The sequence below is a fragment of the Scyliorhinus torazame genome, chromosome 15 (genome assembly GCF_047496885.1).
Source record: "Scyliorhinus torazame isolate Kashiwa2021f chromosome 15, sScyTor2.1, whole genome shotgun sequence".
Classification (NCBI taxonomy): Eukaryota; Metazoa; Chordata; class Chondrichthyes; order Carcharhiniformes; family Scyliorhinidae; genus Scyliorhinus; species Scyliorhinus torazame.
Window position 1 is genome coordinate 210,563,642 of NC_092721.1, and position 26,052 is coordinate 210,589,693.

Here is a 26,052-nt window from a genome sequence, read left to right on the forward strand (position 1 = left end):
ACCGCTCCCTCAGTACTGAGCCTCTGACAGGCACTCCCTCAGCACTGACCCTCTGACAGTGCAGCACTCCCGCAGTACTGACCCTCTGACAGGGCAGCACACCCTCAGTACTGACCCTCTGACAGGGCAGCACTCCCTCAGTATTGACCCTCTGACAGTGCAGCACACCCTCAGTACTGACCTTCTGACAGTGCAGCACTCCCTCAGTACTGACCCTCTGACAGTGCAGCACTCCCTCAGCACTAACCCTCTGACAGTGCAGCACTCCCTCAGTACTGACCCTCTGACAGTGCAGCACTCCCTCAGTACTGACCCTCTGACAGTGCAGCACTCCCTCAGAACTGACCCTCTGACAGTGCAGCACTCCCTCAGAACTGACCCTCTGGCAGTGCAGCACTCCCTCAGTACTGATCCTCTGTCAGTGCAGCACTCCCTCAGTACTGACCCTCTGACAGTGCAGCACTCCCTCAGTACTGACTCTCTGACAGTGCGGCACTTCCTCAGCACTGACCCTCTGACAGTGCGGCACTCCCTCAGTACTGACCCTCTGACAGTGCTGCACTCCCTCAGTACTGACCCTCTGATGGTGCGGCACTCCCTCAGTACTGACCCTCTGACGGTGCGGCACTCCCTCAGCACTAACCCTCACAGTTCAGCACTCCCTCAGCACTAACCCTCTGACAGTGCAGCACTCCCTCAGTACTGACCCTCTGACAGTGCAGCACTCCCTCAGAACTGACCCTCTGACAGTGCGGCACTCCCTCAGTACTGACCCTCTGACAGTGCGGCACTCCCTCAGCACTAACCCTCTGACAGTGCAGCACTCCCTCAGCACTCACCCTCTGACAGTGCGGCACTCCCTCAGTACTGACCCTCTGACGATGCGGCACTCCCTCAGTACAGACCCTCTGACAGTGCGGCACTCCCTCAGCACTGACCCTCTGACAGTGCGGCACCCTCACTACTGACCCTCTGAAAGTGCAGCACTCCATCAGTTCTGACCCTATGACAGCGCGGCACTCCCTCAGTACTGACCCTCTGACAGTGCAGCACTCCCTCAGTATTGACCCTCTAACAGTGCTGCACTCCCTCAGTACTGACCCTCTGACGGTGCGGCACTCCCTCAGTACTGACCCTCGGACAGTGCGGCACTCCCTCAATACTGACCCTCTGGCAGTGCAGCTCTCCTTCAGTACTGACCCTCTGACAGTGCAGCACTCCCTCAGCACTAACCCTCTGACAGTGCAGCACTCCCTCAGTACTAACCCTCTGACAGTGCAGCACTCCCTCAGTACTGACCCTCTGACAGTGCAGCACTCCCTCAGAACTGACCCTCTGACAGTGCGGCACTCCCTCAGTACTGACCCTCTGACAGTGCGGCACTCCCTCAGCACTAACCCTCTGGCAGTGCAGCACTCCCTCGGTACTGACCCTCTGACAGTGCTGCATTCCCTCAGCACTCACCCTCTGACAGTGCGGAACTCCCTCAGTACTGACCCTCTGACAGTGCTGCTCTCCCTCAGTACTGACCCTCTGACGGTGCGGAACTCCCTCAGTACAGACCCTCTGACAGTGCAGCACTCCCTCAGTTCTGACCCTGTGACAGTGCGGCACTCCCTCAGCACTAACCCTCTGACGGTGCGGCACTCCCTCAGTACTGACCCTCGGACAGTGCGGCACTCACTCAGTACTGACCCTCTGACAGTGCAGCACTCCCTCAGTACTGACCCTCTGACAGAACAGCACTCCCTCAGTACTGACCCTCTGACAGTGCGGCACTCCCTCAGTACTGAACCTCTGACAGTGCGGCACTCCTTCAGTACTGACCCTCTGACAGTACGGCACTCCCTCAGTATTGACCCTCTGACAGTGCAGCACTCCCTCAGTACTGACCCTCTGACAGGGCAGCACTCCCTCAGTACTGACCCTCTGACAGTGCGGCACTCCCTCAGTACTGACCCTCTGACAGTGCAGCACTCCCTCAGTACTGACCCTCTGACAGTGCAGCACTCCCTCAGTACTGACCCTCTGACAGTGCGGCACTCCCTCAGTACTGACCCGCTGACAGTGCGGCACTCCCTCAGTACTGACCCCGTGACAGTACAGCACTCCCTCAGTACTGACTCTCTGACAGTGCGGCACTCCCTCAGCACTGACCCTCTGATAGGGCGGCACTCCCTCAGTACTGACCCGCTGACAGTGCTGCACTCCCTCAGTACTGACCCTCTGACGGTGCGGCACTCCCTCAGTACTGACCCTCTGACGGTGCGGCACTCCCTCAGTACTTACCCTCTGACAGTGCAGCACTCCCTCAGTACTGACCCTCTGACAGTGCAGCACTCCCACAGTACTGACCCTCTGGAAGTGCAGCACTCCCTCAGTATTGACCCTCTGACAGTGCAGCACTCCCTCAGTACTGACTCTCTGACAGTGCAGCACTCCCTCAGCACTGACCCTCTGACAGGGCAGCACTCCCTCAGTACTGACCCTCTGACAGTGCAGCACTCCCTCAGTACTGACCCTCTGATAATGCAGCACTAACCCTCTGACAGTGCAGCATTCCCTCAGTACTGACCCTCTGACAGTGCAGCACTCCCTCAGTACCGACCCTCGGACAGTGCAGCACACCCTCAGTACTGACCCTCTGACAGTGCAGCACTCCCTCAGTACTGAGCCTCTGACAGGCACTCCCTCAGCACTGACCCTCTGACAGTGCAGCACTCCCGCAGTACTGACCCTCTGACAGTGCAACACTCCCTCAGCACTAACCCTCTGACAGTGCAGCACACCCTCAGTACTGACCTTCTGACAGTGCAGCACTCCCTCAGTACTGACCCTCTGACAGTGCAGCACTCCCTCAGCACTAACCCTCTGACAGTGCAGCACTCCCTCAGTACTGACCCTCTGACAGTGCAGCACTCCCTCAGTACTGACCCTCTGACAGTGCAGCACTCCCTCAGAACTGACCCTCTGACAGTGCAGCACTCCCTCAGAACTGACCCTCTGGCAGTGCAGCACTCCCTCAGTACTGATCCTCTGTCAGTGCAGCACTCCCTCAGTACTGACCCTCTGACAGTGCAGCACTCCCTCAGTACTGACTCTCTGACAGTGCGGCACTTCCTCAGCACTGACCCTCTGACAGTGCGGCACTCCCTCAGTACTGACCCTCTGACAGTGCTGCACTCCCTCAGTACTGACCCTCTGATGGTGCGGCACTCCCTCAGTACTGACCCTCTGACGGTGCGGCACTCCCTCAGCACTAACCCTCTGACAGTTCAGCACTCCCTCAGCACTAACCCTCTGACAGTGCAGCACTCCCTCAGTACTGACCCTCTGACAGTGCAGCACTCCCTCAGAACTGACCCTCTGACAGTGCGGCACTCCCTCAGTACTGACCCTCTGACAGTGCGGCACTCCCTCAGCACTAACCCTCTGACAGTGCAGCACTCCCTCAGCACTCACCCTCTGACAGTGCGGCACTCCCTCAGTACTGACCCTCTGACAGTGCTGCACTCCCTCAGTACTGACCCTCTGACGATGCGGCACTCCCTCAGTAAAGACCCTCTGACAGTGCGGCACTCCCTCAGCACTGACCCTCTGACAGTGCGGCACCCTCACTACTGACCCTCTGAAAGTGCAGCACTCCCTCAGTTCTGACCCTATGACAGTGCGGCACTCCCTCAGTACTGACCCTCTGACAGTGCAGCACTCCCTCAGTATTGACCCTCTAACAGTGCTGCACTCCCTCAGTACTGACCCTCTGACGGTGCGGCACTCCCTCAGTACTGACCCTCGGACAGTGCGGCACTCCCTCAATACTGACCCTCTGGCAGTGCAGCTCTCCTTCAGTACTGACCCTCTGACAGTGCAGCACTCCTTCAGTACTGACCCTCTGACAGTGCAGCACTCCCTCAGTACTGACTCTCTGACAGTGCGGCACTCCCTCAGCACTGACCCTCTGACAGTGCGGCACTCCCTCAGTACAGACCCTCTGACAGTGCTGCACTCCCTCAGTACTGACTCTGACAGTGCGGCACTCCCTCAGCACTGACCCTCTGATAGTGCGGCACTCCCTCAGCACTGACCCTCTGACAGTGCGGCACTCCCTCAGTACTGACCCTCGGACAGTGCTGCACTCCCTCAGTACTGACTCTGACAGTGCGGCACTCCCTCAGCACTGACCCTCTGATAGTGCGGCACTCCCTCAGCACTAACCCTCTGACAGTGCAGCACTCCCTCAGCACTAACCCTCGGACAGTGCAGCACTCCCTCAGTACTGACCCTCTGACAGTGCAGCACTTCCTCAGAACTGACCCTCTGACAGTGCGGCACTCCCTCAGTACTGACCCTCTGACAGTGCGGCACTCCCTCAGCACTAACCCTCTGGCAGTGCAGCACTCCCTCAGTACTGACCCTCTGACAGTGCAGCACTCCCTCAGTACTGACCCTCTGACAGTGCTGCACTCCCTCAGTACTGACCCTCTGACGGTGCGGCACTCCCTCAGTACAGACCCTCTGACAGTGCAGCACTCCCTCAGTTCTGACCCTATGACAGTGCGGCACTCCCTCAGCACTAACACTCTGACGGTGCGGCACTCCCTCAGTACTGACCCTCGGACAGTGCGGCACTCACTCAGTACTGACCCTCTGACAGTGCGGCACTCCCTCAGTACTGACCCTCTGACAGAACAGCACTCCCTCAGTACTGACCCTCTAACAGTGCGGCACTCCCTCAGTACTGACCCTCTGACGGTGCGGCACTCCCTCAGTACTGACCCTCTGACTGTGCAGCACTCCCTCAGTACTAACCGTCTGACAGTGCAGCACTCCCTCAGTACTGACCCTCTGACAGTGCAGCACTCCCTCAGTACTGACCCTCTGACAGTGCAGCACTCCCTCAGTACTGACCCTCTGATAGTGCGGCACTCCCTCAGTACTGACCCGCTGACAGTGCTGCACTCCCTCAGTACTGACCCTCTGACGGTGCGGCACTCCCTCAGTACTGACCCTCTGACGGTGCGGCACTCCCTCAGTACTGACCCTCTGACAGTGCAGCACCCCCTCAGTACTGACCCTCGGACAGTGCTGCACTCCCTCAGTACTGACTCTGACAGTGCGGCACTCCCTCAGCACTGACCCTCTGATAGTGCGGCACTCCCTCAGCACTAACCCTCTGACAGTGCAGCACTCCCTCAGCACTAACCCTCGGACAGTGCAGCACTCCCTCAGTACTGACCCTCTGACAGTGCAGCACTCCCTCAGAACTGACCCCCTGACAGTGCGGCACTCCCTCAGTACTGACCCTCTGACAGTGCAGCACACCCTCAGCACTAACCCTCTGGCAGTGCAGCACTCCCTCAGTACTGACCCTCTGACAGTGCAGCACTCCCTCAGTACTGACCCTCTGACAGTGCTGCACTCCCTCAGTACTGACCCTCTGACGGTGCGGCACTCCCTCAGTACAGACCCTCTGACAGTGCAGCACTCCCTCAGTTCTGACCCTATGACAGTGCGGCACTCCCTCAGCACTAACCCTCTGACGGTGCGGCACTCCCTCAGTACTGACCCTCGGACAGTGCGGCACTCAGTACTGACCCTCTGACAGTGCGGCACTCCCTCAGTACTGACCCTCTGACAGAACAGCACTCCCTCAGTACTGACCCTCTAACAGTGCGGCACTCCCTCAGTACTGACCCTCTGACGGTGCGGCACTCCCTCAGTACTGACCCTCTGACTGTGCAGCACTCCCTCAGTACTGACCCTCTGACTGTGCAGCACTCCCTCAGTACTGACCGTCTGACAGTGCAGCACTCCCTCAGTACTGACCCTCTGACAGTGCAGCACTCCCTCAGTATTGACCCTCTGACAGTGCAGCACTCCCTCAGTACTGACTCTCTGACAGTGCAGCACTCCCTCAGCTCTGACCCTCTGATAGTGCGGCACTCCCTCAGTACTGACCCGCTGACAGTGCTGCACTCCCTCAGTACTGACCCTCTGACGGTGCGGCACTCCCTCAGTACTGACCCTCTGACGGTGCGGCACTCCCTCAGTACTGACCCTCTGACAGTGCAGCACCCCCTCAGTACTGACCCTCTGACAGTGCGGCACTCCCTCAGTTCTGACCCTCTGACAGTGCGGCACTCTCTCAGTACTGACCCTGTGACAGTACAGCACTCCCTCAGTATTGACCCTCTGACAGTGCAGCACTCCCTCAGTACTGATCCTCTGACAGTGCAGCACTCCCTCAGTACTGACCCTCCGACAGTGCGGCACTCCCTCAGTACTGACCCTCTGACAGTGCGGCACTCCCTCAGTACTGACCCTCTGATGGTGCGGCACTCCCTCAGTACTGACCCTCTGACGGTGCGGCACTCCCTCAGCACTAACCCTCTGACAGTGCAACACTCCCTCAGCACTAACCCTCTGACAGTGCAGCACTCCCTCAGTACTGACCCTCTGACAGTGCAGCACTCCCTCAGCACTGACCCTCTGACAGTGCGGCACTCCCTCAGTACTGACCCTCTGACAGTGCGGCACTCCCTCAGCACTAACCCTCTGGCAGTGCAGCACTCCCTCAGTACTGACCCTCTGACAGTGCAGCACTCCCTCAGCACTCACCCTCTGACAGTGCGGCACCCTCACTACTGACCCTCTGAAAGTGCAGCACTCCCTCAGTTCTGACCCTATGACAGTGCGGCACTCCCTCAGTACTGACCCTCTGACAGTGCAGCACTCCCTCAGTATTGACCCTCTGACAGTGCTGCACTCCCTCAGTACTGACCCTCTGACGGTGCGGCACTCCCTCACTACTGACCCTCGGACAGAGCGGCACTCCCTCAGTACTGACCCTCTGACAGCGCAGCACTCCCTCAGAACTGACGCTCCGGCAGTGCAGCACTCCCTCAGTACTGACCCTCTGACAGTGCAGCACTCCTTCAGTACTGACCCTCTGACAGTGCAGCACTCCTTCAGCACTGACCCTCTGACAGTGCGCCACTCCCTCAGTACTGACCCTCTGACAGTGCTGCACTCCCTCAGTACTGACTCTCTGACAGTGCGGCACTCCCTCAGCAATGACCCTCTGATAGTGCGGCACTCCCTCAGCACTAACCCTCTGACAGTGCAGCACTCCCTCAGTACTAACCCTCTGACAGTGCAGCACTCCCTCAGTACTGACCCTCTGACAGTGCAGCACTCCCTCAGAACTGACCCTCTGACAGTGCGGCACTCCCTCAGTACTGACCCTCTGACAGTGCGGCACTCCCTCAGCACTAACCCTCTGGCAGTGCAGCACTCCCTCGGTACTGACCCTCTGACAGTGCTGCATTCCCTCAGCACTCACCCTCTGACAGTGCGGCACTCCCTCAGTACTGACCCTCTGACAGTGCTGCTCTCCCTCAGTACTGACCCTCTGACGGTGCGGCACTCCCTCAGTACAGACCCTCTGACAGTGCAGCACTCCCTCAGTTCTGACCCTGTGACAGTGCGGCACTCCCTCAGCACTAACCCTCTGACGGTGCGGCACTCCCTCAGTACTGACCCTCGGACAGTGCGGCACTCACTCAGTACTGACCCTCTGACAGTGCAGCACTCCCTCAGTACTGACCCTCTGACAGAACAGCACTCCCTCAGTACTGACCCTCTGACAGTGCGGCACTCCCTCAGTACTGAACCTCTGACAGTGCGGCACTCCTTCAGTACTGACCCTCTGACAGTACGGCACTCCCTCAGTATTGACCCTCTGACAGTGCAGCACTCCCTCAGTACTGACCCTCTGACAGGGCAGCACTCCCTCAGTACTGACCCTCTGACAGTGCGGCACTCCCTCAGTACTGACCCTCTGACAGTGCAGCACTCCCTCAGTACTGACCCTCTGACAGTGCAGCACTCCCTCAGTACTGACCCTCTGACAGTGCGGCACTCCCTCAGTACTGACCCGCTGACAGTGCGGCACTCCCTCAGTACTGACCCCGTGACAGTACAGCACTCCCTCAGTATTGACCCTCTGACAGTGCAGCACTCCCTCAGTACTGACTCTCTGACAGTGCGGCACTCCCTCAGCACTGACCCTCTGATAGGGCGGCACTCCCTCAGTACTGACCCGCTGACAGTGCTGCACTCCCTCAGTACTGACCTTCTGACAGTGCAGCACTCCCTCGGTACTGACCCTCTGACGGTGCGGCACTCCCTCAGTACTTACCCTCTGACAGTGCAGCACTCCCTCAGTACTGACCCTCTGGAAGTGCAGCACTCCCTCAGTATTGACCCTCTGACAGTGCAGCACTCCCTCAGTACTGACTCTCTGACAGTGCAGCACTCCCTCAGCACTGACCCTCTGACAGGGCAGCACTCCCTCAGTACTGACCCTCTGATAATGCAGCACTAACCCTCTGACAGTGCAGCATTCCCTCAGTACTGACCCTCTGACAGTGCAGCACTCCCTCAGTACCGACCCTCGGACAGTGCAGCACACCCTCAGTACTGACCCTCTGACAGTGCACCGCTCCCTCAGTACTGAGCCTCTGACAGGCACTCCCTCAGCACTGACCCTCTGACAGTGCAGCACTCCCGCAGTACTGACCCTCTGACAGGGCAGCACACCCTCAGTACTGACCCTCTGACAGGGCAGCACTCCCTCAGTACTGACCCTCTGACAGTGCAGCACACCCTCAGTACTGACCTTCTGACAGTGCAGCACTCCCTCAGTACTGACCCTCTGACAGTGCAGCACTCCCTCAGCACTAACCCTCTGACAGTGCAGCACTCCCTCAGTACTGACCCTCTGACAGTGCAGCACTCCCTCAGTACTGACCCTCTGACAGTGCAGCACTCCCTCAGAACTGACCCTCTGACAGTGCAGCACTCCCTCAGAACTGACCCTCTGGCAGTGCAGCACTCCCTCAGTACTGATCCTCTGTCAGTGCAGCACTCCCTCAGTACTGACCCTCTGACAGTGCAGCACTCCCTCAGTACTGACTCTCTGACAGTGCGGCACTTCCTCAGCACTGACCCTCTGACAGTGCGGCACTCCCTCAGTACTGACCCTCTGACAGTGCTGCACTCCCTCAGTACTGACCCTCTGATGGTGCGGCACTCCCTCAGTACTGACCCTCTGATGGTGCGGCACTCCCTCAGCACTAACCCTCTGACAGTTCAGCACTCCCTCAGCACTAACCCTCTGACAGTGCAGCACTCCCTCAGTACTGACCCTCTGACAGTGCAGCACTCCCTCAGAACTGATCCTCTGACAGTGCGGCACTCCCTCAGTACTGACCCTCTGACAGTGCGGCACTCCCTCAGCACTAACCCTCTGACAGTGCAGCACTCCCTCAGCACTCACCCTCTGACAGTGCGGCACTCCCTCAGTACTGACCCTCTGACGATGCGGCACTCCCTCAGTACAGACCCTCTGACAGTGCGGCACTCCCTCAGCACTGACCCTCTGACAGTGCGGCACCCTCACTACTGACCCTCTGAAAGTGCAGCACTCCATCAGTTCTGACCCTATGACAGTGCGGCACTCCCTCAGTACTGACCCTCTGACAGTGCAGCACTCCCTCAGTATTGACCCTCTAACAGTGCTGCACTCCCTCAGTACTGACCCTCTGACGGTGCGGCACTCCCTCAGTACTGACCCTCGGACAGTGCGGCACTCCCTCAATACTGACCCTCTGGCAGTGCAGCTCTCCTTCAGTACTGACCCTCTGACAGTGCAGCACTCCCTCAGCACTAACCCTCTGACAGTGCAGCACTCCCTCAGTACTAACCCTCTGACAGTGCAGCACTCCCTCAGTACTGACCCTCTGACAGTGCAGCACTCCCTCAGAACTGACCCTCTGACAGTGCGGCACTCCCTCAGTACTGACCCTCTGACAGTGCGGCACTCCCTCAGCACTAACCCTCTGGCAGTGCAGCACTCCCTCGGTACTGACCCTCTGACAGTGCTGCATTCCCTCAGCACTCACCCTCTGACAGTGCGGAACTCCCTCAGTACTGACCCTCTGACAGTGCTGCTCTCCCTCAGTACTGACCCTCTGACGGTGCGGCACTCCCTCAGTACAGACCCTCTGACAGTGCAGCACTCCCTCAGTTCTGACCCTGTGACAGTGCGGCACTCCCTCAGCACTAACCCTCTGACGGTGCGGCACTCCCTCAGTACTGACCCTCGGACAGTGCGGCACTCACTCAGTACTGACCCTCTGACAGTGCAACACTCCCTCAGTACTGACCCTCTGACAGAACAGCACTCCCTCAGTACTGACCCTCTGACAGTGCGGCACTCCCTCAGTACTGAACCTCTGACAGTGCGGCACTCCTTCAGTACTGACCCTCTGACAGTACGGCACTCCCTCAGTATTGACCCTCTGACAGTGCAGCACTCCCTCAGTACTGACCCTCTGACAGGGCAGCACTCCCTCAGTACTGACCCTCTGACAGTGCGGCACTCCCTCAGTACTGACCCTCTGACAGTGCAGCACTCCCTCAGTACTGACCCTCTGACAGTGCAGCACTCCCTCAGTACTGACCCTCTGACAGTGCGGCACTCCCTCAGTACTGACCCGCTGACAGTGCGGCACTCCCTCAGTACTGACCCCGTGACAGTACAGCACTCCCTCAGTACTGACTCTCTGACAGTGCGGCACTCCCTCAGCACTGACCCTCTGATAGGGCGGCACTCCCTCAGTACTGACCCGCTGACAGTGCTGCACTCCCTCAGTACTGACCCTCTGACGGTGCGGCACTCCCTCAGTACTGACCCTCTGACGGTGCGGCACTCCCTCAGTACTTACCCTCTGACAGTGCAGCACTCCCTCAGTACTGACCCTCTGACAGTGCAGCACTCCCTCAGTACTGACCCTCTGGAAGTGCAGCACTCCCTCAGTATTGACCCTCTGACAGTGCAGCACTCCCTCAGTACTGACTCTCTGACAGTGCAGCACTCCCTCAGCACTGACCCTCTGACAGGGCAGCACTCCCTCAGTACTGACCCTCTGACAGTGCAGCACTCCCTCAGTACTGACCCTCTGATAATGCAGCACTAACCCTCTGACAGTGCAGCATTCCCTCAGTACTGACCCTCTGACAGTGCAGCACTCCCTCAGTACCGACCCTCGGACAGTGCAGCACACCCTCAGTACTGACCCTCTGACAGTGCAGCACTCCCTCAGTACTGAGCCTCTGACAGGCACTCCCTCAGCACTGACCCTCTGACAGTGCAGCACTCCCGCAGTACTGACCCTCTGACAGGGCAGCACACCCTCAGTACTGACCCTCTGACAGGGCAGCACTCAGCACTAACCCTCTGACAGTGCAGCACACCCTCAGTACTGACCTTCTGACAGTGCAGCACTCCCTCAGTACTGACCCTCTGACAATGCAGCACTCCCTCAGCACTAACCCTCTGACAGTGCAGCACTCCCTCAGTACTGACCCTCTGACAGTGCAGCACTCCCTCAGTACTGACCCTCTGACAGTGCAGCACTCCCTCAGAACTGACCCTCTGACAGTGCAGCACTCCCTCAGAACTGACCCTCTGGCAGTGCAGCACTCCCTCAGTACTGATCCTCTGTCAGTGCAGCACTCCCTCAGTACTGACCCTCTGACAGTGCAGCACTCCCTCAGTACTGACTCTCTGACAGTGCGGCACTTCCTCAGCACTGACCCTCTGACAGTGCGGCACTCCCTCAGTACTGACCCTCTGACAGTGCTGCACTCCCTCAGTACTGACCCTCTGATGGTGCGGCACTCCCTCAGTACTGACCCTCTGACGGTGCGGCACTCCCTCAGCACTAACCCTCTGACAGTTCAGCACTCCCTCAGCACTAACCCTCTGACAGTGCAGCACTCCCTCAGTACTGACCCTCTGACAGTGCAGCACTCCCTCAGAACTGACCCTCTGACAGTGCGGCACTCCCTCAGTACTGACCCTCTGACAGTGCGGCACTCCCTCAGCACTAACCCTCTGACAGTGCAGCACTCCCTCAGCACTCACCCTCTGACAGTGCGGCACTCCCTCAGTACTGACCCTCTGACAGTGCTGCACTCCCTCAGTACTGACCCTCTGACGATGCGGCACTCCCTCAGTACAGACCCTCTGACAGTGCGGCACTCCCTCAGCACTGACCCTCTGACAGTGCGGCACCCTCACTACTGACCCTCTGAAAGTGCAGCACTCCCTCAGTTCTGACCCTATGACAGTGCGGCACTCCCTCAGTACTGACCCTCTGACAGTGCAGCACTCCCTCAGTATTGACCCTCTAACAGTGCTGCACTCCCTCAGTACTGACCCTCTGACGGTGCGGCACTCCCTCAGTACTGACCCTCGGACAGTGCGGCACTCCCTCAATACTGACCCTCTGGCAGTGCAGCTCTCCTTCAGTACTGACCCTCTGACAGTGCAGCACTCCTTCAGTACTGACCCTCTGACAGTGCAGCACTCCCTCAGTACTGACTCTCTGACAGTGCGGCACTCCCTCAGCACTGACCCTCTGACAGTGCGGCACTCCCTCAGTACAGACCCTCTGACAGTGCTGCACTCCCTCAGTACTGACTCTGACAGTGCGGCACTCCCTCAGCACTGACCCTCTGATAGTGCGGCACTCCCTCAGCACTGACCCTCTGACAGTGCGGCACTCCCTCAGTACTGACCCTCGGACAGTGCTGCACTCCCTCAGTACTGACTCTGACAGTGCGGCACTCCCTCAGCACTGACCCTCTGATAGTGCGGCACTCCCTCAGCACTAACCCTCTGACAGTGCAGCACTCCCTCAGCACTAACCCTCGGACAGTGCAGCACTCCCTCAGTACTGACCCTCTGACAGTGCAGCACTCCCTCAGAACTGACCCTCTGACAGTGCGGCACTCCCTCAGTACTGACCCTCTGACAGTGCGGCACTCCCTCAGCACTAACCCTCTGGCAGTGCAGCACTCCCTCAGTACTGACCCTCTGACAGTGCAGCACTCCCTCAGTACTGACCCTCTGACAGTGCTGCACTCCCTCAGTACTGACCCTCTGACGGTGCGGCACTCCCTCAGTACAGACCCTCTGACAGTGCAGCACTCCCTCAGTTCTGACCCTATGACAGTGCGGCACTCCCTCAGCACTAACACTCTGACGGTGCGGCACTCCCTCAGTACTGACCCTCGGACAGTGCGGCACTCACTCAGTACTGACCCTCTGACAGTGCGGCACTCCCTCAGTACTGACCCTCTGACAGAACAGCACTCCCTCAGTACTGACCCTCTAACAGTGCGGCACTCCCTCAGTACTGACCCTCTGACGGTGCGGCACTCCCTCAGTACTGACCCTCTGACTGTGCAGCACTCCCTCAGTACTAACCGTCTGACAGTGCAGCACTCCCTCAGTACTGACCCTCTGACAGTGCAGCACTCCCTCAGTACTGACCCTCTGACAGTGCAGCACTCCCTCAGTACTGACCCTCTGATAGTGCGGCACTCCCTCAGTACTGACCCGCTGACAGTGCTGCACTCCCTCAGTACTGACCCTCTGACGGTGCGGCACTCCCTCAGTACTGACCCTCTGACGGTGCGGCACTCCCTCAGTACTGACCCTCTGACAGTGCAGCACCCCCTCAGTACTGACCCTCGGACAGTGCTGCACTCCCTCAGTACTGACTCTGACAGTGCGGCACTCCCTCAGCACTGACCCTCTGATAGTGCGGCACTCCCTCAGCACTAACCCTCTGACAGTGCAGCACTCCCTCAGCACTAACCCTCGGACAGTGCAGCACTCCCTCAGTACTGACCCTCTGACAGTGCAGCACTCCCTCAGAACTGACCCTCTGACAGTGCGGCACTCCCTCAGTACTGACCCTCTGACAGTGCAGCACACCCTCAGCACTAACCCTCTGGCAGTGCAGCACTCCCTCAGTACTGACCCTCTGACAGTGCAGCACTCCCTCAGTACTGACCCTCTGACAGTGCTGCACTCCCTCAGTACTGACCCTCTGACGGTGCGGCACTCCCTCAGTACAGACCCTCTGACAGTGCAGCACTCCCTCAGTTCTGACCCTATGACAGTGCGGCACTCCCTCAGCACTAACCCTCTGACGGTGCGGCACTCCCTCAGTACTGACCCTCGGACAGTGCGGCACTCAGTACTGACCCTCTGACAGTGCGGCACTCCCTCAGTACTGACCCTCTGACAGAACAGCACTCCCTCAGTACTGACCCTCTAACAGTGCGGCACTCCCTCAGTACTGACCCTCTGACGGTGCGGCACTCCCTCAGTACTGACCCTCTGACTGTGCAGCACTCCCTCAGTACTGACCCTCTGACTGTGCAGCACTCCCTCAGTACTGACCGTCTGACAGTGCAGCACTCCCTCAGTACTGACCCTCTGACAGTGCAGCACTCCCTCAGTATTGACCCTCTGACAGTGCAGCACTCCCTCAGTACTGACTCTCTGACAGTGCAGCACTCCCTCAGCTCTGACCCTCTGATAGTGCGGCACTCCCTCAGTACTGACCCGCTGACAGTGCTGCACTCCCTCAGTACTGACCCTCTGACGGTGCGGCACTCCCTCAGTACTGACCCTCTGACGGTGCGGCACTCCCTCAGTACTGACCCTCTGACAGTGCAGCACCCCCTCAGTACTGACCCTCTGACAGTGCGGCACTCCCTCAGTTCTGACCCTCTGACAGTGCGGCACTCTCTCAGTACTGACCCTGTGACAGTACAGCACTCCCTCAGTATTGACCCTCTGACAGTGCAGCACTCCCTCAGTACTGATCCTCTGACAGTGCAGCACTCCCTCAGTACTGACCCTCCGACAGTGCGGCACTCCCTCAGTACTGACCCTCTGACAGTGCGGCACTCCCTCAGTACTGACCCTCTGATGGTGCGGCACTCCCTCAGTACTGACCCTCTGACGGTGCGGCACTCCCTCAGCACTAACCCTCTGACAGTGCAACACTCCCTCAGCACTAACCCTCTGACAGTGCAGCACTCCCTCAGTACTGACCCTCTGACAGTGCAGCACTCCCTCAGCACTGACCCTCTGACAGTGCGGCACTCCCTCAGTACTGACCCTCTGACAGTGCGGCACTCCCTCAGCACTAACCCTCTGGCAGTGCAGCACTCCCTCAGTACTGACCCTCTGACAGTGCAGCACTCCCTCAGCACTCACCCTCTGACAGTGCGACACTCCCTCAGTACTGACCCTCTGACAGTGCTGCACTCCCTCAGTACTGACCCTCTGACGGAGCGGCACTCGCTCAGTACAGAACCTCTGACAGTGCGGCACTCCCTCAGCACTGACCCTCTGACAGTGCAGCACTCCCTCAGTACTGACCCTCTGACAGTGCAGCACTCCCTCAGAACTGACCCACTGACAGTGCAGCACTCCCTCAGTACTGACCCTCTGACAGTGCGGCACTCCCTCAGTACTGACCCTCTGACAGTGCAGCACTCCCTCAGTACTGACCCTCTGACAGTGCAGCACTCCCTCAGAACTGACCCACTGACAGTGCAGCACTCCCTCAGTACTGACCCTCTGACAGTGCAGCACTCCCTCAGCACTAACCCTCTGACAGTGCAGCACTCCCTCAGTACTGACCCTCTGACAGTGCAGCACTCCCTCAGTACTGACCCTCTGACAGTGCAGCACTCCCTCAGTACTGACCCTCTGACAGTGCAGCACTCCCTCAGAACTGACCCACTGACAGTGCAGCACTCCCTCAGTACTGACCCTCTGACAGTGCAGCACTCCCTCAGTACTGACCCTCTGACAGTGCAGCACTCCCTCAGAACTGACCCACTGACAGTGCAGCACTCCATCAGTACTGACCCTCTGACAGTGCAGCACTCCCTCAGTACTGACCCTCTGACAGTGCAGCACTCCCTCAGAACTGACCCACTGACAGTGCAGCACTCCCTCAGTACTGACCCTCTGACAGTGCAGCACTCCCTCAGCACTAACCCTCTGACAGTGCAGCACTCCCTCAGTACTGACCCTCTGACAGTGCAGCACTCCCTCAGTACTGTCCCTCTGGCAGTGCAGCACTCCCTCAGTACTGACCCTCTGGCAGTGCAGCACTCCCCCAGCACTGACCCTCTGACAGTGCAGCACTCCCTCAGTACTGACCCTCTGATAGTGCAGCACTCCCTCAGTACTGACCCTCTGACAGTGCAGCATTCCCTCAGCACTGACCCTCTGACAGTGCAGCACTCCCTCAGCACTGACCCTCTGACAGTGCAGCACTCTCTCAGCACTGACCCTCTGACAGTGCAGCACTCCCTCAGCACTAACCCTCTGACAGTGCAGCACTCCCTCAGTACTGACCCTCTGACAGTGCAGCACTCCCTCAGTACTGACCCTCTGACAGTGCAGCACTCCCTCAGAACTGACCCTCTGGCAGTGCAGCACTCCCTCAGTACTGACCCTCTGACAGTGCAGCACTCCCTCAGTACTGACCCTCTGACAGTGCAGCACTCCCTCAGTACTGACTCTCTGACAGTGCGGCACTTCCTCAGCACTGACCCTCTGACAGTGCGGCACTCCCTCAGTACTGACCCTCTGACAGTGCTGCACTCCCTCAGTACTGACCCTCTGATGGTGCGGCACTCCCTCAGTACTGACCCTCTGACGGTGCGGCACTCCCTCAGCACTAACCCTCTGACAGTGCAACACTCCCTCAGCACTAACCCTCTGACAGTGCAGCACTCCCTCAGTACTGACCCTCTGACAGTGCAGCACTCCCTCAGAACTGACCCTCTGACAGTGCAGCACTCCCTCAGTACTGACCCTCTGACAGTGCAGCACTCCCTCAGAACTGACCCTCTGACAGTGCAGCACTCCCTCAGCACTAACCCTCTGACAGTGCAGCACTGCCTCAGTACTGACCTTCTGACAGTGCAGCACTCCCTCGGTACTGACCCTCTGACAGTGCTGCACTCCCTCAGTACTGACCCTCTGACGGTGCGGCACTCGCTCAGTACAGAACCTCTGACAGTGCGGCACTCCCTCAGCACTGACCCTCTGACAGTGCGGCACCCTCACTACTGACCCTCTGAAAGTGCAGCACTCCCTCAGTACTGACCCTCTGACAGTGCAGCACTCCCTCAGTATTGACCCTCTGACAGTGCTGCACTCCCTCAGTACTGACCCTCTGACGGTGCGGCACTCCCTCAGTACTGACCCTCGGACAGAGCGGCACTCCCTCAGTACTGACCCTCTGACAGCGCAGCACTCCCTCAGAACTGACCCTCCGGCAGTGCAGCACTCCCTCAGTACTGACCCTCTGACAGTGCAGCACTCCTTCAGTACTGACCCTCTGACAGTGCAGCACTCCTTCAGCACTGACCCTCTGACAGTGCGCCACTCCCTCAGTACTGACCCTCTGACAGTGCTGCACTCCCTCAGTACTGACTCTCTGACAGTGCGGCACTCCCTCAGCAATGACCCTCTGATAGTGCGGCACTCCCTCAGCACTAACCCTCTGACAGTGCAGCACTCCCTCAGTACTAACCCTCTGACAGTGCAGCACTCCCTCAGTACTGACCCTCTGACAGTGCAGCACTCCCTCAGAACTGACCCTCTGACAGTGCGGCACTCCCTCAGTACTGACCCTCTGACAGTGCGGCACTCCCTCAGCACTAACCCTCTGGCAGTGCAGCACTCCCTCGGTACTGACCCTCTGACAGTGCTGCATTCCCTCAGCACTCACCCTCTGACAGTGCGGCACTCCCTCAGTACTGACCCTCTGACAGTGCTGCTCTCCCTCAGTACTGACCCTCTGACGGTGCGGCACTCCCTCAGTACAGACCCTCTGACAGTGCAGCACTCCCTCAGTTCTGACCCTATGACAGTGCGGCACTCCCTCAGCACTAACCCTCTGACGGTGCGGCACTCCCTCAGTACTGACCCTCGGACAGTGCGGCACTCACTCAGTACTGACCCTCTGACAGTGCAGCACTCCCTCAGTACTGACCCTCTGACAGAACAGCACTCCCTCAGTACTGACCCTCTGACAGTGCGGCACTCCCTCAGTACTGAACCTCTGACAGTGCGGCACTCCTTCAGTACTGACCCTCTGACAGTACGGCACTCCCTCAGTATTGACCCTCTGACAGTGCAGCACTCCCTCAGTACTGACCCTCTGACAGGGCAGCACTCCCTCAGTACTGACCCTCTGACAGTGCGGCACTCCCTCAGTACTGACCCTCTGACAGTGCAGCACTCCCTCAGTACTGACCCTCTGACAGTGCAGCACTCCCTCAGTACTGACCCTCTGACAGTGCAGCACTCCCTCAGTACTGACCCTCTGGAAGTGCAGCACTCCCTCAGTATTGACCCTCTGACAGTGCAGCACTCCCTCAGTACTGACTCTCTGACAGTGCAGCACTCCCTCAGTACTGACCCTCTGACAGGGCAGCACTCCCTCAGTACTGACCCTCTGATAATGCAGCACTAACCCTCTGACAGTGCAGCATTCCCTCAGTACTGACCCTCTGACAGTGCAGCACTCCCTCAGTACTAACCCTCTGACAGTGCAGGACTCCCTCAGTACCGACCTTCGGACAGTGCAGCACACCCTCAGTACTGACCCTCTGACAGTGCACCGCTCCCTCAGTACTGAGCCTCTGACAGGCACTCCCTCAGCACTGACCCTCTGACAGTGCAGCACTCCCTCAGTACTGACCCTCTGACAGGGCAGCACACCCTCAGTACTGACCCTCTGACAGGGCAGCACTCAGCACTAACCCTCTGACAGTGCAGCACACCCTCAGTACTGACCTTCTGACAGTGCAGCACTCCCTCAGTACTGACCCTCTGACAGTGCAGCACTCCCTCAGCACTAACCCTCTGACAGTGCAGCACTCCCTCAGTACTGACCCTCTGACAGTGCAGCACTCCCTCAGTACTGACCCTCTGACAGTGCAGCACTCCCTCAGAACTGACCCTCTGACAGTGCAGCACTCCCTCAGAACTGACCCTCTGGCAGTGCAGCACTCCCTCAGTACTGATCCTCTGTCAGTGCAGCACTCCCTCAGTACTGACCCTCTGACAGTGCAGCACTCCCTCAGTACTGACTCTCTGACAGTGCGGCACTTCCTCAGCACTGACCCTCTGACAGTGCGGCACTCCCTCAGTACTGACCCTCTGACAGTGCGGCACTCCCTCAGTACTGACCCTCTGACAGTGCTGCACTCCCTCAGTACTGACCCTCTGATGGTGCGGCACTCCCTCAGTACTGACCCTCTGACGGTGCGGCACTCCCTCAGTACTGACCCTCTGACAGTTCAGCACTCCCTCAGCACTAACCCTCTGACAGTGCAGCACTCCCTCAGTACTGACCCTCTGACAGTGCTGCACTCCCTCAGTACTGACCCTCTGACAGTTCAGCACTCCCTCAGCACTAACCCTCTGACAGTGCGGCACTCCCTCAGTACTGACCCTCTGACAGTGCTGCACTCCCTCAGTACTGACCCTCTGATGGTGCGGCACTCCCTCAGTACTGACCCTCTGACGGTGCGGCACTCCCTCAGCACTAACCCTCTGACAGTTCAGCACTCCCTCAGCACTAACCCTCTGACAGTGCAGCACTCCCTCAGTACTGACCCTCTGACAGTGCAGCACTCCCTCAGAACTGACCCTCTGACAGTGCGGCACTCCCTCAGTACTGACCCTCTGACAGTGCGGCACTCCCTCAGCACTAACCCTCTGACAGTGCAGCACTCCCTCAGGACTCACCCTCTGACAGTGCGGCACTCCCTCAGTACTGACCCTCTGACAGTGCTGCACTCCCTCAGTACTGACCCTCTGACGGTGCGGCACTCCCTCAGTACAGACCCTCTGACAGTGCGGCACTCCCTCAGCACTGACCCTCTGACAGTGCGGCACCCTCACTACTGACCCTCTGAAAGTGCAGCACTCCCTCAGTTCTGACCCTATGACAGTGCGGCACTCCCTCAGTACTGACCCTCTGACAGTGCAGCACTCCCTCAGTATTGACCCTCTAACAGTGCTGCACTCCCTCAGTACTGACCCTCTGACGGTGCGGCACTCCCTCAGTACTGACCCTCGGACAGTGCGGCACTCCCTCAATACTGACCCTCTGGCAGTGCAGCTCTCCTTCAGTACTGACCCTCTGACAGTGCAGCACTCCTTCAGTACTGACCCTCTGACAGTGCAGCACTCCCTCAGTACTGACTCTCTGACAGTGCGGCACTCCCTCAGCACTGACCCTCTGACAGTGCGGCACTCCCTCAGTACAGACCCTCTGACAGTGCTGCACTCCCTCAGTACTGACTCTGACAGTGCGGCACTCCCTCAGCACTGACCCTCTGATAGTGCGGCACCCCCTCAGCACTGACCCTCTGACAGTGCGGCACTCCCTCAGTACTGACCCTCGGACAGTGCTGCACTCCCTCAGTACTGACTCTGACAGTGCGGCACTCCCTCAGCACTGACCCTCTGATAGTGCGGCACTCCCTCAGCACTAACCCTCTGACAGTGCAGCACTCCCTCAGCACTAACCCTCGGACAGTGCAGCACTCCCTCAGTACTGACCCTCTGACAGTGCAGCACTCCCTCAGAACTGACCCTCTGACAGTGCGGCACTCCCTCAGTACTGACCCTCTGACAGTGCTGCACTCCCTCAGTACTGACCCTCTGACGGTGCGGCACTCCCTCAGTACAGACCCTCTGACAGTGCAGCACTCCCTCAGTTCTGACCCTATGACAGTGCGGCACTCCCTCAGCACTAACCCTCTGACGGTGCGGCACTCCCTCAGTACTGACCCTCGGACAGTGCGGCACTCACTCAGTACTGACCCTCTGACAGTGCGGCACTCCCTCAGTACTGACCCTCTGACAGAACAGCACTCCCTCAGTACTGACCCTCTAACAGTGCGGCACTCCCTCAGTACTGACCCTCTGACGGTGCGGCACTCCCTCAGTACTGACCCTCTGACTGTGCAGCACTCCCTCAGTACTAACCGTCTGACAGTGCAGCACTCCCTCAGTACTGACCCTCTGACAGTGCAGCACTCCCTCAGTACTGACCCTCTGACAGTGCAGCACTCCCTCAGTACTGACTCTCTGACAGTGCGGCACTCCCTCAGTACTGACCCTCTGATAGTGCGGCACTCCCTCAGTACTGACCCGCTGACAGTGCTGCACTCCCTCAGTACTGACCCTCTGACGGTGCGGCACTCCCTCAGTACTGACCCTCTGACGGTGCGGCACTCCCTCAGTACTGACCCTCTGACAGTGCAGCAGCCCCTCAGTACTGACCCTCGGACAGTGCTGCACTCCCTCAGTACTGACTCTGACAGTGCGGCACTCCCTCAGCACTGACCCTCTGATAGTGCGGCACTCCCTCAGCACTAACCCTCTGACAGTGCAGCACTCCCTCAGCACTAACCCTCGGACAGTGCAGCACTCCCTCAGTACTGACCCTCTGACAGTGCAGCACTCCCTCAGAACTGACCCTCTGACAGTGCGGCACTCCCTCAGTACTGACCCTCTGACAGTGCAGCACACCCTCAGCACTAACCCTCTGGCAGTGCAGCACTCCCTCAGTACTGACCCTCTGACAGTGCAGCACTCCCTCAGTACTGACCCTCTGACAGTGCTGCACTCCCTCAGTACTGACCCTCTGACGGTGCGGCACTCCCTCAGTACAGACCCTCTGACAGTGCAGCACTCCCTCAGTTCTGACCCTATGACAGTGCGGCACTCCCTCAGCACTAACCCTCTGACGGTGCGGCACTCCCTCAGTACTGACCCTCGGACAGTGCGGCACTCAGTACTGACCCTCTGACAGTGCGGCACTCCCTCAGTACTGACCCTCTGACTGTGCAGCACTCCCTCAGTACTGACCGTCTGACAGTGCAGCACTCCCTCAGTACTGACCCTCTGACAGTGCAGCACTCCCTCAGTATTGACCCTCTGACAGTGCAGCACTCCCTCAGTACTGACTCTCTGACAGTGCAGCACTCCCTCAGCTCTGACCCTCTGATAGTGCGGCACTCCCTCAGTACTGACCCGCTGACAGTGCTGCACTCCCTCAGTACTGACCCTCTGACGGTGCGGCACTCCCTCAGTATCGACCCTCTGACGGTGCGCCACTCCCTCAGTACTGACCCTCTGACAGTGCAGCACCCCCTCAGTACTGACCCTCTGACAGTGCGGCACTCCCTCAGTTCTGACCCTCTGACAGTGCGGCACTCTCTCAGTACTGACCCTGTGACAGTACAGCACTCCCTCAGTATTGACCCTCTGACAGTGCAGCACTCCCTCAGTACTGATCCTCTGACAGTGCAGCACTCCCTCAGTACTGACCCTCCGACAGTGCGGCACTCCCTCAGTACTGACCCTCTGACAGTGCGGCACTCCCTCAGTACTGAACCTCTGACAGTGCGGCACTCCCTTAGTACTGACCCTCTGACAGTGCGGCACTCCCTCAGTACTGACCCTCTGACAATGCGGCACTCCCTCAGTACTGACCCTCTGACAGTGCAGCACTCCCTCAGTACTGACCCTCTGACAGTGCAGCACTCCCTCAGTACTGACCCTCTGACAGTGCAGCACTCCCTCAGTACTGACCCTCTGACAGTGCGGCACTCCCTCAGTACTGACCCTCTGACAGTGCAGCACTCCCTCAGTACTGACCCTATGACAGTGCAGCACTCCCTCAGTACTGACCCTCTGACAGTGCGGCACTCCCTCAGTACTGACCCTCTGACAGTGCGGCACTCCCTCAGTACTGACCCTCTGACAGTGCAGCACTCCCTCAGTACTGACCCTCTGACAGTGCGGCAGTCCCTCAGTACTGACCCTCTGACAGTGCAGCACTCCCTCAGTACTGACCCTCTGACAGTGCGGCACTCCATGGGACATAACTGTGTGAAACCTGAATGGTTGAATGACAGAGATCACCGAAGCACATTTGGTCCCCAGCTCCTTGACCTGTACCCAGAGAGACTTGGAATATGGTGATGAAACCAGGAATGGATGGTGAGCAGCTGAATTGAGTGTGTGTATGCCTGTAAGAAGGCGGGTGAATGTACAGAATGTGGATATTTGGGATGTGGGAGGAGAGGAAGGAGGGAGGAGTCCCAGGCAGTGCGAGCCCAGCAGCCTGTGTTTCCCTGGTCTTCCTGCTGTGTTGACGAGCAGCCAGTTGGTGGCAGTGTGACACCAGAATGCACACGAGCCGGTGCTGTGTGTCGAGGTGGGGGAGGGGCGAGGGTCGTGGCCTTCTTGGTGCGGGAGGGGGAGGTACCATGGAAGAGCGGGTGCAAATATTCAATGAGCTTGGGAGGAGAACGAAGATTAGGAGGAAGCACGGTAACGTGACTCAGAAGTTAAGAAGAGAGAGAGCGAGAACACCATCTGAGTTATAGCTGGACGAGTTTCCATAACCTGTTTCTCTTTCCCTCTGCAGTGCCTGGTTGTAAAGATGGCAGAGATGACAGTGGAGGAGCGAGCGATGGGAGCAGTCATCGGGTCTCTTGTGGCTGATGCTGCAGGTGAGAAGGAGACACGGAAACAAGGCCGTGACCACCAGCTCCCTTATCTCTCCCTGTTTATCTGGGTGAACAATTCCCGACGATAGAAGAGCAACTGGGGGCCATTTCCATTCTCTTGCTTTTTGCTGTTTCCCAGCGGATTCTAGTTAAAGTTTGGTGGTGGCAGTGTGGACGGGAGCCACCTGGGTACACATTGGGTGAAGATTTTCGAGCAGGTATCAGTGAGATACACAGGAGTGTCCAGGGCAAACCCCGAGTCTCTTCACCATGACCAAATCTTTCCTGCAGAACTCCATTCTCATAAGAACTAGGAGCAGGAGTCGGCCATCTGGCCCCTCGAGCCTGCTCCGCTATTCAATGAGATCATGGCTGATCTTTTTGTGGACTCAGCTCCACTTACCCGCCCGTTCAGCGTAACCCTTAATTCCTTTACTGTTTAAAAATCTATCTATCTTTGCCTTAAAAACATTTAACGAGGACATCTCAACTGCTTCACTGGGCAGGGAATTCCACAGATTCACAACCCTTTGGTTGAAGAGGTTCCTCCTCAACTGTCTAAATCTGCTCCCCCTTACTTCGAGGCTATGCCCCCTAGTTCTGCTTTCACCCGCCAGTGGAAACAACCTCCCTGCTTCTATCCTATCTATTCCCTTCATAATTTTACATGGGGCAGCACAGTAGCACAGTGGTTAGCACAGTTCCTTCACAGCTCCAGGGTCCCAGCTTTGATTCCCAGCTTGGGTCGCTGTCTGTGCGGAGTCTGCACGTTCCCCCCGTGTCTGCGTGGGTTTCCTCCAGCTGCTCCGGTTTCCTCCCACAGTCCCAAGACGTGCAGGTTAGGTGGATTGGCCATGATAAATTGCCCTTAGTGTCCAAAAAGGTTAGGTGGGGTTACTGGGTTACGGGGATAAACAAACAAAGAACAAAGAAATGTACAGCACAGGAACAGGCCCTTCGGCCCTCCAAGCCCGTGCCGACCATACTGCCCGACTAAACTACAATCTTCTACACTTCCTGGGTCCGTATCCTTCTATTCCCATCCTATTCATATATTTGTCAAGATGCCCCTTAAATGTCCCTATCGTCCCTGCTTCCACTACCTCCTCCGGTAGTGAGTTCCAGGCACCCACTACCCTCTGCGTAAAAAACTTGCCTCGTACATCTACTCTAAACCTTGCCCCTCTCACCTTAAACCTATGCCCCCTAGTAATTGACCCCTCTACCCTGGGGAAAAGCCTCTGACTATCCACTCTGTCTATGCCCCTCATAATTTTGTATACCTCTATCAGGTCGCCCCTCAACCTCCTTCGTTCCAGTGAGAACAAACCGAGTTTATTCAATCGCTCCTCATAGCTTATGCCCTCCATACCAGGCAACATTCTGGTAAATCTCTTCTGCACCCTCTCTAAAGCCTCCACATCCTTCTGGTAGTGTAGCGACCAGAATTGAACACTATACTCCAAGTGTGGCCTAACTAAGGTTCTATACAGCTGCAACATGACTTGCCAATTCTTATACTCAATGCCCCGGACAATGAAGGCAAGCATGCCGTATGCCTTCTTGACTACCTTCTCCACCTGTGTTGCCCCTTTCAGTGACCTGAGGACCTGTACTCCTAGATATCTTTGACTTTCAATACTCTTGAGGGTTCTACCATTCACTGTATATTCCCGACCTGCATTAGACCTTCCAAAATGCATTACCTCACATTTGTCCGGATTAAACTCCATCTGCCATCTCTCCGCCCAAGTCTCCAGACAATCTAAATCCTGCTGTATCCTCAGACAGATAGGGTAGAAGTGTGGGCTTAGGAAGGGAGCTCTTTCCAAGGGCCGGTGCAGACTCGATGGGCCAAATGTCCTCTTTTTCGCTGTGAATTCTATGATATTCCTTTTAGATTCCCCTCATTCCTCTAAATTCCAATTAGTATAGTCCCAATCAACTCCAGAATCAACCTAGTGAATCTCCTCTGCACCCTCTCCAGTACCAGTACATCCTTTCTCAAGTAAGGAGACCAAAACTGTACACAGTACTCCGGGTATAGCCTCACCAACACCCTATACAACATAATCTCAGAGAACCCAAGGAGAAAATGCTGGAGAATCTCAGCAGGTCCAGCAGCATCTGTAGGGAGAGAAAACAGCGAACGTTTCGAGTCCGATGACCTTTTTTCAAAGCTATAAGACAGAGAAAGTGGGAAATATTTATACTGTGGAGTGAGGGAATGAAAGATGAGTCATAGTCACAGAAACCCAGGGAAAGAGTGCTGATGGCACCCTGTCCCCTTAACCCAGTCCCCAGAGAGAGCAACAGGTGTGACAGGCCAAACAGCAGAGAAACTAACATCAGAGGGTAAACTGTGACAGATGTGGATGTGGGGGGAGGGGAAGGGGGAAGCAAAGGGGAGAAAAGGTAACAAAGGTGGATAAGATGGGAGGGGTGAATATATAAAGAATGACAAGAAAGAAAGAAATGGCAAAAGACAGTTAAAATGAAATGGAATGAAAACAAATGGGTTGAGGTGGGGTCGAGCTGATCATCTGAAATTGTTGG

The 26,052-nt window shown here is 57.6% G+C and overlaps 1 protein-coding gene across 1 annotated transcript in view; it reads left to right on the forward strand.

Moving 5' to 3' along the window:
* selenoj (selenoprotein J) overlaps positions 1-26,052 on the forward strand; it is a 148,646-nt gene that overhangs the window by 21,674 nt on the left and 100,920 nt on the right. Inside the window, 1 exon segment of the mRNA XM_072477554.1 lies at positions 23,415-23,499. Coding sequence (XP_072333655.1) covers positions 23,415-23,499 — 85 coding nt within the window.